General features: G+C 49.2%; 1 protein-coding gene across 2 annotated transcripts; it reads left to right on the top strand.

Annotated features, from left to right (window-relative positions):
* Window positions 1-4,091: 4,091 nt before the first annotated feature.
* On the top strand, window positions 4,092-11,675 carry LOC119101584 (mitochondrial import receptor subunit TOM40 homolog 1). 2 transcript variants are annotated; one of them, XM_037224930.1, is made up of 2 exons: window positions 4,092-4,133; window positions 9,959-11,675. In XM_037224930.1, the coding sequence occupies exon 2, from the start codon at window positions 10,030-10,032 to the stop codon at window positions 10,966-10,968; it is 939 nt and encodes a 312-aa protein (XP_037080825.1). In that variant the 5' UTR covers window positions 4,092-4,133; window positions 9,959-10,029; the 3' UTR covers window positions 10,969-11,675. The 2 variants fall into 2 exon arrangements, with proteins under 2 accessions (XP_037080825.1, XP_037080826.1); XM_037224931.1 differs by having other exon boundaries at window positions 4,103-4,143.
* The last annotated feature ends 274 nt before the right edge of the window (window positions 11,676-11,949 follow it).

Raw genomic sequence — 11,949 nt, forward strand, 5'->3', positions numbered from 1 at the left:
ATTTCCATACATAACGCCGGCCAACTGACTCTCAATCGATGTTGTGCAAGGTATGATGACGTAATCAAACAATGACGTTTCGAGGAGCATATTTACTACACAGAGAAATCGTGTTTTCAAGGGGAGCCTTTTCCCCCTGAAAGTGTGCTGATAGCTATACGTCAGCTCATCATATCTGATGCTTGCTTCAATATCTTCAAATGTGGAGCATTCTCTCTGAGCCAAACTGGAGTCTCTGTGCCAATTCTTGGGAAATGCGGCGGTGCGGGATCATACGACGTCAACGAGGGCTTCTGCATCGACCTGGGGCCCACTATTTGGGTCAGAGGGTCTCCTGCGTCAGGGAGGGGACCAATATATGATGCATTCCTCTAAGGCCCTCCGGACCAACCAGGGTATCTCGCCACCGTGTCGCTAGAGTGGTGCCGGTGGACTCCATGCGCTGGGACGGAATGTCCCTCAGCCCTTGGCCGGGAATGAAAATGTGCCTCCTTTGGCTAACACACGGGTGCCCTTGAATGGAAACGTAAGGGGCCTCATCAGTTTTCAAAAGAGCAGACCGAAATGAGGTCCGCATAAAAATGCACGTGCGGCAGGGTATCATGGGTAAAATGCACGCACGTGCGGTGCCTGCGGCACCGGAACCAGCAGAACGGCTCAGACGGGAGCCGAATGCCCGGCGCGGGTGAGGAGTTTGGGGACGACACAGGCACGCTGCCGATGACGAACATTGTGTCGAATCATCGGTCCACGGGGGCGGTTCAGATCCGCCTGCTACACCATCAAGTCCGTTGGTCGCGGACCCTGCTGAGCGCCCATCGCTATCGTGGAGCGATCGCGATGAAGTGTCGAGCGCCAGTACGAATTCTCATTCATTGCGCTGTGGTGAGCACGAATTGAATGAGTGCGGCGTGCGCAAAGCTGACTTGTTCGTGCCCAGCAAGGGGTGTGGCGCTACCACCTGCCTCGGCCAGATCTTCCACAGGGAAAGTCGCAGGAACCGTGGAGGAGCGGTCGCGCTCGCCGGCAACCAGTCGAGTTGTACGGCTTCAGTGGCCCCACCGATCTCATTGACGATTACGAGTGTGTGTAGATTGGCGTAGTGGCACGATTGCTTACAGTCAGGTGGAGGTGTGGCGTGATTGTGTGGGGTGTGCGCTCTCGCCCTCGCTGTCTTCCTAGCTCTACATCTGAATGGGTGCTGGGGGGCGTCACGTGACCGAGGGTCTCCCGATTCGCCTGGGGTCAAGGGTCGGCCGCTGAGGCGGCGGCAGGGACCCGACGCTCGCAGGCGCCAGTCGGTCTTTGGACGTGTGCAGGCGGATATACGCTACGCTCTCTTACAGGCCCCCTCAAACACGGTTCCTGGCCGTCTCGGAGCCATTTGCCGCCACAGGAACCGTGTTAGACTTTGTGTTCCCTGACTGGCACAGGAGCCCGCCATTGTCCCAGGGACCGCGAACATAACAACTCGCGGGCCCAGGCCTTGTCCGTGCTGGGCAAATAAGTCTTAAGATTTTGGGTCACAGCACTACGCGTTGGGGTCCGGGAACAGGTATAGCCGGGCCTTTGAACTTTGGTCCACAGGGGCCCTTCGGACCCTTCTTTGGACCTCCGCAAACACGGCCCCAGGCGAATCGGGCCATTTGCCGACAAAGGACCTTCCGAAAGGCGTTGTGAGCCCCTGACCGACGCCTTCATGATTTCAGTGACCCCGGTTGATGCAAGTCGTGGAATTGGCCTTGCTCGTGCTTGGAAAATTGACCCCCAGGGCTCAGACCGACACGAAGCCGGCCGTTCGGCGTTAGTGGTCTCTAGTCACAATAGGGGCCCGCACCGTCCCAGAGGTTCCCAATCGATGTCCGAGGCCTTCTGACTGATATTTGAGGTTACGGTCTTACGGGCGGGCGTCTTTTATGTGGCATACGGCCAGTCCCGTGGACCCGTGAGTGTTGGTCCCGAAAGGCCCTTCGGCCCTTTTCGAACTTTCTTAAATAAAGCCCGTGCAATACTCCTGTTAGGGGCGCTGCCAGAGCATTAGCAAGGGTGGGGCATAGAGTTGACAATGGGCTTCGATAAAAGGTGAGTACGCCCAAGCAATCGCCGGATATGACCCACTTGTTATTGAGGTCATGTCTTTTTCGAAATTGTATGCATGTATATATATATATATATATATATATATATATATATATATATTACACATTTTTTGGTACCATAGCCGTAGTATCGGCCAAACGCTACCACGAGATTATTCTGTTTTAGGCTGATATTAAATCAATTGACATAATCATGCGTTAAATGACTGCGTGAAACAAATCGTTGACGCTCCTCTTTTTACAATCGTCCATTGGACTCTTTTTAGAAGGATATAACTCAGAAACCTTGTCAGAATGGCTGTTCAGACATGGCAAAGATTCCGCGAACGTAGATTACATATAAAAATGGGTCAACAACTTGCATTACCATGACCAGGCCATGCTTGTCTGGATATCTTCAACATTCAGTCAAAAATGATAAATGGTACAAATCATGCAGCCTGGCTCGGAGCATGCGCGCTCGCATACCTTGGCAATGAAGCAACTCATTGTCAGGCGTTGCAGTCTCCTTAGTCCGCGCAGCGTCGCCCCGCGGCTTATGCAAGACCGCGGCCATCAGGTGGACGAAAATGGTAACACATTTCAAGAAGTGCCTTTGAGCGCTTTAGGATACCAAATCATACCTTTAAGGATGTCCCGGGTGTATATTTCACCTGCGTGGTAACTAGAGTGATGACAATAAGTTATTGGTGTTTACAGTACCGCGAAGTGGTGCTGAAACGTGGTGGTGAAACTGGAAGATTTAAGGTAAGATCTCTTTTTCCGTGTTTGCCGTAATTGTTAATCTGTCTAGATCACAGCCAGAAAGCTGTAAAAAGAATCGTGCAGTGTAATCTTTGAGCTGCACAAATTCATTTTTAAAGACATTGAGAAACATTACTTTACGATGGTCATCGTTGCGCGCTCGGCGCCCGCCCCTTGCCTAACCTAGCCTAACCTAACCTAACCTAACCTAACCTAACCTAACCTAACCTAACCTAACCTAACCCAACCTTGCAGTGGTCAACGACGTTCGGTTTCATGAAAACTGCAACCCAAGCCATCGCAGTCCTTGCTCCCTGAGATTACGAGCGTGTCATAGTGACGCACTCAGCTGCTGGGGCCAGATATGGCGTCGCCAGCCTGCCACCCTGACGGGAAGAAAGGGCACCGACGGGAATCGTACTCAATCCCTACAGTTTCCCAGCCGCGCAGTGGTTAACGCAGGCGCGTTCACCTCTACACTATCGGCAACCGGCGCGTAGGCTCAATCCTTTTGATGGCATTTGCTTCATTAGTCGATTCTGAAAAATGATGAACGCTCTGAAGGAAACATAAGATGCCTTGTGCGTTTTGAACTCATTTCGACCCACTCCATTCAACACTAATGAGACCTCTTATTTCTGTCCGGTAAAGAGGCCCCCTTTAGTACCACGCTACGGCACACATTGTCGTTCCCGGTCGAGGGCTGAGGGGCCATTCTGTTCCAACGCAGTGCATTTTCTGGCAGTCCCGTCCGATGACGCGGGGCGGCATCCCCTGCCCGATCCAGAGGCCCTTAGAGGGATGACGCATCACATCACATTGGTCCGTTCCGTGTCGCGGGAGGCCTCCTGACTCGCACATTCGGCTCCGGGTCGACGCATGAACCGTCATTTACGCAACAACAACCCTATTCGCCGCGGATGATCAGAAAATTGGCGTATAGGATCTAGTTGGGTTTAAGAGGCCCATGCTGGAATAAGGTTGGAGGGCCCGCTGTTTGGTACTGGGGGTCCAGACTGCCACAGCACTCTTCCATTACCTCAATGTGCGCACTCCCACCCCCTTCCTGTGGTTCTCTGACCACCTTTCTAGCCCCCATGGCTTCTGCGACGGCTTATTCCGAATTCATAATTTTCTAGCCAGATGTCTTTTGTAAACGTGCGACAAATATGCAGCTCTCGCGCCGTTTAATGTCGCCGTTGAGTGCCGGTGATCAGCAAATGTGTGTGCGTGCGGGCCTGAATGCGACCGCGTGGGGCCCGGCCGGCAGTCACAAGTACGCCTTACAAGGTACATGCTGGTAAGGTGTATGTTGTTTGTGTCACTCTTATTTTTGTTGGAAGTGAGTTAGATAAGCGCCTGTATGCACGTACGTAAAGAAGGGCTCATTTCTCGTCCAACGGCACCGTATTCATATCCGTTTGTATTGTCAGCGACTGGTAACGGGATTCGTGGCAGTTGTTAGGCAACGTATCAAACAACTGTAAGCCGGGCACGGAAAATATTAATGAGCTTTATTATAGTTCATATTTTCCAGTTTGCATAGCTCAAGCTTACCAATCGGAATTGAACTGGTATGCTCTATGCACATATTTATTTGGTTGCAGGGATGAGGCCCTTTTGGCTTAGCTGCTCATGTTTCCTGCAGTTACAGCCTTTATAGTGTCATGGTGTAGTATGGTGCATGTGGTATTAAGATGTGGGAGCTTGAAGGATCGATTGTTTTGACATCTTTTTGTGCCAGTGGTAGCACAATATGACATTTTTGCTCTTTTGTCACCTTGGTGTTTTAGATTCTTGGTCTTCATTTCACCTTGTAAATAGCAGTGAGCTCTGCCTTAGAACATTTGTTTGTTTTTTGTTTTGTTCATCTTGTAAACCAGTAGGGTTGTGCTTGATATAGATGAAAAATGGATGGATATGATAAGGGCCAGGTTATGCTTTGGATGATTACCTAGATGCCTTGTGTATGGTGTATATTTTTGCTGGTATTAGTTATGCTTGTTCAGGTGCAGGGTGGCTGCTTGTACAAGTATGTATAGAATCAGCTTAAATGGGCAGGCCAGCTGTGTGTCTGGGTTATTCTCAGTAGTCTAAAAATAAGCCAGTGGGGTGTGCAAAAAGTAAATATGAATTAATTCTGCCATAATTCTGCCTCCCTGGGGGCCCATGAATGCTCAGTTTGTTGGCTGCTAATCTGTTGCCCTTTGGCCCAGAATCCTGACATCCAACCCACCTGAGGCCCTGTGTGTGCCTGGTCAATTTGTCATGCCCAAGGTGATGGCATGCTGGGCTGCTCACCCCCTATTTGAGTGCTGATAAGGTCATCTTGAGCTGGGGCAGGAGCAATGGAGAGTAAACCCTGAGTCATGGATGTGATGCATGATCAAATGCTGGCTTTGCAGTTCAAGTGGTTTACTATTGAAACATTGGCACCGTAAAAGCCGCATTGACTCTGTACTCAAAAGACATGTGACTCAGATGCTGGTAGTCAAGAGGATGAAACTGATGAATGGAAAAACTGGTAAAACTGATCAAAGAATGAAGGTTGATGCAAGCTGATAAGCTATATGCTTAGTGCATGGGTTTCTTGAGCACTCTTCAGGATAAGGCGTAGTGAGTCTTTCTGGCTTTGGCTTGGCTGTCCTTTTAGAAGTTTCTGGTTTAAGACATTTAAAAAAGTAAATTATTAGTTCTAACCACATACAAATTGTGGATGACATGGGGGAGACAGACATTAGTGTTGGTATCATGCACACAGCATTTCTCACCTTTTTTGTTGCATGGTGATTATGCAACTGTTTGGTGGCATGTCAACAGGGAAGGAGGTGCAGAAAGTATGAACTATCCTAGTTTGCCCAAATCCAAATTAAAGGGAGCTGTTGCACTTTGTGTGGGTCAGTGGATGGTGCCCACAGCATGCACTATGAATGCTGGGCTTGGGTCACCAAAGCTGGGCAAAACTGCAGGATGCAATATACAAGTTGTGTCTGGCTCTTCATCCTGTTCTCCCTTTCTGCAGGGTTGAGCTAAGGCAGAGAGCAATGATTTTTGAAGTTTTGGCTAAGTTATGACAACATGAAAAAGTTACTGATGACCTGCCACTTTATGTCAATGGAATATGGCTTATCCTGTCACAATTTCAGCTAGGAAGTTTGGTCTCAGTTGGGCAGCAGACAGCTATACAAAATGTCATGTAGAAGCAATGTAATTCTTGAGTTTCAGTGAAGAATTGAGGTGACATATTAGTATGATGTGACTAGTATAGTTATTATATATAGACATATTAGTATAGGTGACATAGTGTTAGAATGTATAGTTATATATATATATATATATATATATATATATATATATATATATATATATATAGACATATTAGTATAGGTGACATAGTGTTAGAATGTTGAAGGAATCATTGCAGCCATTTTACTAGCCAGCCATAGTCAGGCATTGTGGAGTCCTGGTTGGAGTGATTGCTTAGCTTTCAGTCATGTGCATGTCTCAGTTAAGTTTTTTCTTTTTGAATCTCTGAGATTTGAACCAATGTTTTGTCTGGTGGCCAAAGGGCTGCCCTTCATAGTTAGCTCAGTTGGCAGTGCATTGAGCTCACAATTGGAAAACCCTTGTTCGAATTTCAGCAATCTGAAGTGGGAGAATTCAGGTTTGTTGGGGACATGACTGAAAGCCAGACATCATCCAGTCCTTTGGACTCTTTTACTCCTGATGATGGCCAGAGAGTCAGCTGGCCGAAACGTGATGTGTTGTCTTGGTTCGCATGCTGGGAGCACCAGACATGACTGCAAGTCCAGACAATGATTCCATCTGTGGCAAGAAAATCACGCTGATGGAAGTTATCAAAGGCTTTGTTGGGTAGAGTGCGTCCCTGCGTGTACTGTGTGACTGTGTGTACAGCGTGCAGGGGGCATCCTGTGACTCCCAGCATACGGTCCTAACACGCTCTGCGACGCATTGAGTGGCGGCTCAGTTATAACGTCTTGACCAGTGAGTAATATCGGTGTAGTACGTGGCGTCCAGGCGGATGTCGGGTATATGCGTATCGAATGTCATACGATGCGCTATGGCGGCAAGACAAACATCTGAGTGACTGAATGCTGCGGAAATGCAGTTTTTCAGCTGTTTGCGTAATCATGAATCAAACAATTATGCAGCATTTCATTATTTTGACAACTGCCTCTTTTTGGCATGTACAGTGTGTGAATGGATCAAGTTGAACTTACATTAAATGGCGCATGATTAAGATTACACCAGTTTTTCAGCATTCAGCTAATCAGAGATTTAATTCTGTCGCATTTGCGCATAACGAAACGAGCTAGCCAGCAGAATCGGAGCTGGGCCCAACTGGAAGCGGTGTTTCTGATCATGCTCGCAGCTCTTGTGTGGAGAACCGGGAATAAACCGTGGCGGGGTTTAAATGGTACCGCTATTCTGAATGTGATGAGGCTCAGTATACCAGTTGCACATCACTGGACCTCCGCCAACAGTCCTGAAATTGGTTGCAAGGTTGTGTAGTCCTCACTAACAGAACATAATTGAGACCGGTCCATGATCTTTAGCGGCTGCTTCACTGTCGGCGATCGGCACCTCCGAACTGTTGTGGGTCCAGACCCAGCCGTTCTGGCGGTTAGGTGCTTGAAAGAGGTCGAATGGCGACTCGTCCCTGAAAAGGACTCGTCTCCAGTCCTGAACGGGCCAGTTTTTGCGGGCCTTGGTGAATTCCAGTCGCCTGCGCTTCTGGTCCATGGCGGCAACCTGAGCTTGAGGGGCTACAGTTGCAGGCTGGTGTTCAGATACCGGTGGACGGCCGACTCGGAGGCTGGGTGTTTCTCCGCCGTCCCTTTTCTCGCCAGGGTTCTCGTCGAGTGGCGCCTCTTGAAGGCCGACTTTGCAATGGCGATCTTCGCCACTCGGCTCAAGGCCGACTTCCGCCCACGACCTGTGCGGTTTTCGAGCGTCTCTCCGGAGCGGTCGCGGGCCAGCCAGCGCCCAATCATCGCTACGTCGACGCCAAATTCCCTAGCGACCTGAATCCGGGTCATGCCGTCCTTGACCATCGCAACTGCGCGGTAGCGGATCGATGCTCTTTCACCATGGGCGGTATGCGGATTCAACGCGTTGGCTATCTAGGAAAGGAATGACCTCTCCCGCTGGGACACCCTGTAGTGCTGGTCTTGATGCCCTGTACGTGGTGCTCACACGGGCCGTAGATGAGGGTCATAGCTCCTCGGTGATTGGACAGGGCATCACAGGTGCATACGCGCATGAATGTGATATCGGTGGTACCTGTCCGTGTTGGGATGATTTCGCTTTTGATTAAGGTGCCGTCGTTTGGAGACATGCACAATTACTGTGGTTTGTTCTTGACGGTACCGAGGGTGTCATGTCATCGCATGATTGTTTGTTTGTCACCTTAAACCCATGTATGCATTGCATTTTAAATGGTTAATGCATTAACACATGTAAGTTTCATACAATTACACACAATATCTGATGAATCATTAAAATAAAGTACATCAGATAGAATAACGTTTATGCGTAGATAATCCATTGATATTTTAAGTCGTTAATGTATTAAAGGTTAATATCTTCTGAATCGTAATTCATCCACCTTTGGCGACTGCTGTATTTTCAACACTGAAATGTATAGAAAAGGGTCACTTGGTGGGGATGGGACGTCAATTCAGTTTAGTTGCTTAGTTGCTTGTGTTTGTATGGATGTGATAGGTCGTTTGAGCTAGGCGTTCCTCCTCTCATTGATTTTGCTGTTTCATGCTGTATTAAGATCCAAATAAATGATAAAGTGATGCTGACGAACGAGCGGTCGCGGTGGTCAGAAATAACTGCAAATCGCGTGAATATTATGAAAATGTTGGGAACGGAACCGCAGGCAGTGGGATGTGCTAAAGGTGCGCTGAAATGTCCGCTTCCATGCGCGGGCATTTTGGTCTGCGACATTAAAAAATTGCACTGAGTTACTTTGGGACAAAATTAAGTAATTTATGCTTTCGGGTTTATGTCCAAAGTGTTGAGAAAACGGAAATGTTTTGGGTAGATGCTCGTCACACTGACCTTCACACCTGTGTGGTTTGTTCACGGCCAATCGATGTAGGTCTGAACGCACGATTTCGAGTCCGGTTGTGAAGAAAGCCCCCCTTGGCTGATTTCTGTCACATTATCAGCGTTGCTATGGGGTCGGACTGTCTTAAGCTCGTGAATACACTTGCATCAGGGACATGTACCGATCCATACGTCCGAGAAACCCTCGCATTGTGGTTACCGTGCTGTGACCGAATGCCAAAGGACTACAAACCGGTGTGCCCACAAAGTCCCTCAAGTGCGTTCGTCGCATTGGTTTACACTTTTGGCTGCCCGATGCCCGTGCTCCTCTCTTGCAAACTGTGCCGGTGGCTTTCGTGTACGAATGGGGTTGCCGAGAGCTAGGCACGGGTTCGAACCGTGCTGGACAACTTCGCAGCTGTAGTATATTATCATGCTAATTTAATGTCGGGGCAGCAGTTTGGTCCTCCTCCATGGCTGAAGGAAACATCAATCTTGTTACGGCTGCCCGTATTACGACTGTCCGGAGTAGAGGTGGAGATTCACAGAATTTCGGTTAGAATCTGGACGTAGGTGAATTCGGATTCCAGTTTGACTTCAGAATAGACTGGAATCTGTGCTTCGAAATGCCGACATAATGCAATGTATAAAAGTTGGGAACTGGCTATTTTGTCCGACGAGGAGCCGACATATGTCTGTTGCATTTAGTTCATGTGATGAAGTATAAACCAATAGAACATTTAAAATACTTAAGAGGGCCTTTAAATGATGTGTATTATAATTCCGTTTAGTTTTTAGGGTTTGAATGTAATTTGCAGGGTCTGAATGTTTTTTGAGAGCCTGTGGATTCATGAGGCTATGGAAATGTGTTGACTAGAATTCGAATCTTCAGGTCTAATTAAGATGCTCTAAACATTTTTAAGACCAGCAAACCTTCAAAGAACTACGCTCGTGTGTTGCGGCAGCCACGTGAAGCCGTCATGACTGGCTGCAAACGAACATCAAGCGTTTTGATCAGTGCCTCATTTGTTTTTCAGGGAAAACGTCTGATCGCCACGCCATCATCAGGGAAAACGTCTGATCGCCACACCATCAGCGGTCTGTAAAGATGGGCAATGTCATGGCATCAAGTTTGGCGCCAACACCAGGCCAAACTGAGGAGAAAGCTTCCAAGACATCTCTAGAAAATCCTGGTTCAATGGACGAACTTCACAAAGCCTGCAAAGATGTCTTCCCTACAAACTTTGAAGGAGCGAAAATTATGGTGAACAAGGGTCTGAGCAATCACTTTCAGATCTCGCACACGTTGAACATGAGCTCTGTGACGCCTTCCGGGTACCGCTTCGGCGCGACGTATGTGGGGAACAAGCAGTTCAGCCCGTCGGAAGCGTTCCCCGTGTTGCTAGGCGACATCGACCCGTCGGGCAACATGAACGCCAACATCATCCACCAGTTCAACGAGCAGGTGCGCTGCAAGTTTGTTGCGCAGGTTCAAAACTCCAAGTTCATGGCGTCGCAGTTCTCGGCGGACTACCGGGGCCGTGACTTTACCGGCTCGCTGACGCTGGCGAATGTGGACGTCATCAACGACACGGGGGTGGTGGTGGGCCACTACCTGCAGTCAGTCACGGAACGCCTGGCCCTGGGCGCGGAGCTGGCCTACCAGTACGGCGCGCAGGTGCCCGGTGGCCAGATCGCCGTCCTCTCCGTGGCTGGCAAGTACAAGGCGCCCGAGTACACGCTGAGCGGCACGGTGGGCGCGGCCGGCGCGCACCTCTGCTACTGGCAGAAGTCGTCCGACCAGATCCAGTTCGGCTGCGAGCTGGAGACCAACTTGCGCATGCAGGAGGCGGTGGGCAGTGTTGGCTACCAGATCGACCTGCCCAAGGCCAACCTGGTCTTCCGTGGGATGGTGGACTCGAACTGGACGGTCGGTGCCGTGTTAGAGAAGAAGCTACAGCCGTTGCCGTTCACGTTTGCCCTGAGCGGTATGCTTAACCATCCCAAGAGTCAGTTCCGACTTGGGTGTGGCTTGATTATTGGCTGATAGTAGGCGAAAGCCGCGGCGGGCATACACGAGCCGCTAGATGATAACGTGGTGCTGCAGAGGAGCGCGTGGTCGCCCGGTGGGTTTGTCTGTCGGCTTGCCTGTGTTGTCAGGCATTGAAGGCTGCCATACGCGTGTGGTGTGAGGCATAGCATGTCTGTCCCGGGTTGTGTAGCTCACGTATGACATGGTTCCAAAATGCTCTGATAGCTGTTCGGTGTGAAATCACTGAGGCTCGGTTGATTTGACTCGTTTGCAAAGAGGAGAGGTGCTTCAGATTTGGTAGGTCACCCAGAGTTTGTGAAAGCATGGCATGATAGAGGCTGGGAGCGGTTCAGTCAGCACCTGAATGATGAGAACTGTTTGCCACTATTGGAAAAATAACGTTATTAAATGGCAGCATATGCTCACTGTTGCATATGACTGCGGCCGCTTACTGATATCGTCGCAATTTTACTTTCCATGTCGGCTCTAATTTTTTTCACTTTTTGTCATTCGGATAGGTTACGTGCCACTTGTCCCCAAATAAATCAGCTGTGTAGCTATGGTGTTCCGGGAAAGCGTCGTTTTAGCCATTTGGAAGCATGCATCGAATTCAACTTCGAATTTTGCGTCTGGTTAAATGTTTAGCGCGCACGTTTGTGATGGTGAGAAAGGGGACCGTATGTTCATTCAGTTTGTGTAAAAAAAAAAAAACACCCAGCATTGCATGCATGTACGGTCATCGACCTGCGAGGAACTAGCGATTGATATGGGCCAGCTGAAGAAACCGGTGTCCGAAATGAGCAGAGACTGAAGCTCAGGTGGCCGAACTGGAAGGTCGGATTTGTTGGGGCGGGTTGACTACTTTTGGAACTCTAAAGGCATAAGAGGGAACGTCGGGGAGGAGAACCCAAGCTCAGAATGGTCGGTTTCACTAGCCAAATCGCATAAACCAGAAAGTCAGTACAATTTGTCACCGAAGTGCCAGTGTGTGTTCAT

This window comes from Pollicipes pollicipes, unplaced genomic scaffold, assembly GCF_011947565.3.
Source record: "Pollicipes pollicipes isolate AB1234 unplaced genomic scaffold, Ppol_2.1 Scaffold_4881;HRSCAF=5763_pilon_pilon_pilon, whole genome shotgun sequence".
NCBI lineage: Eukaryota > Metazoa > Arthropoda > Thecostraca > Pollicipedomorpha > Pollicipedidae > Pollicipes > Pollicipes pollicipes.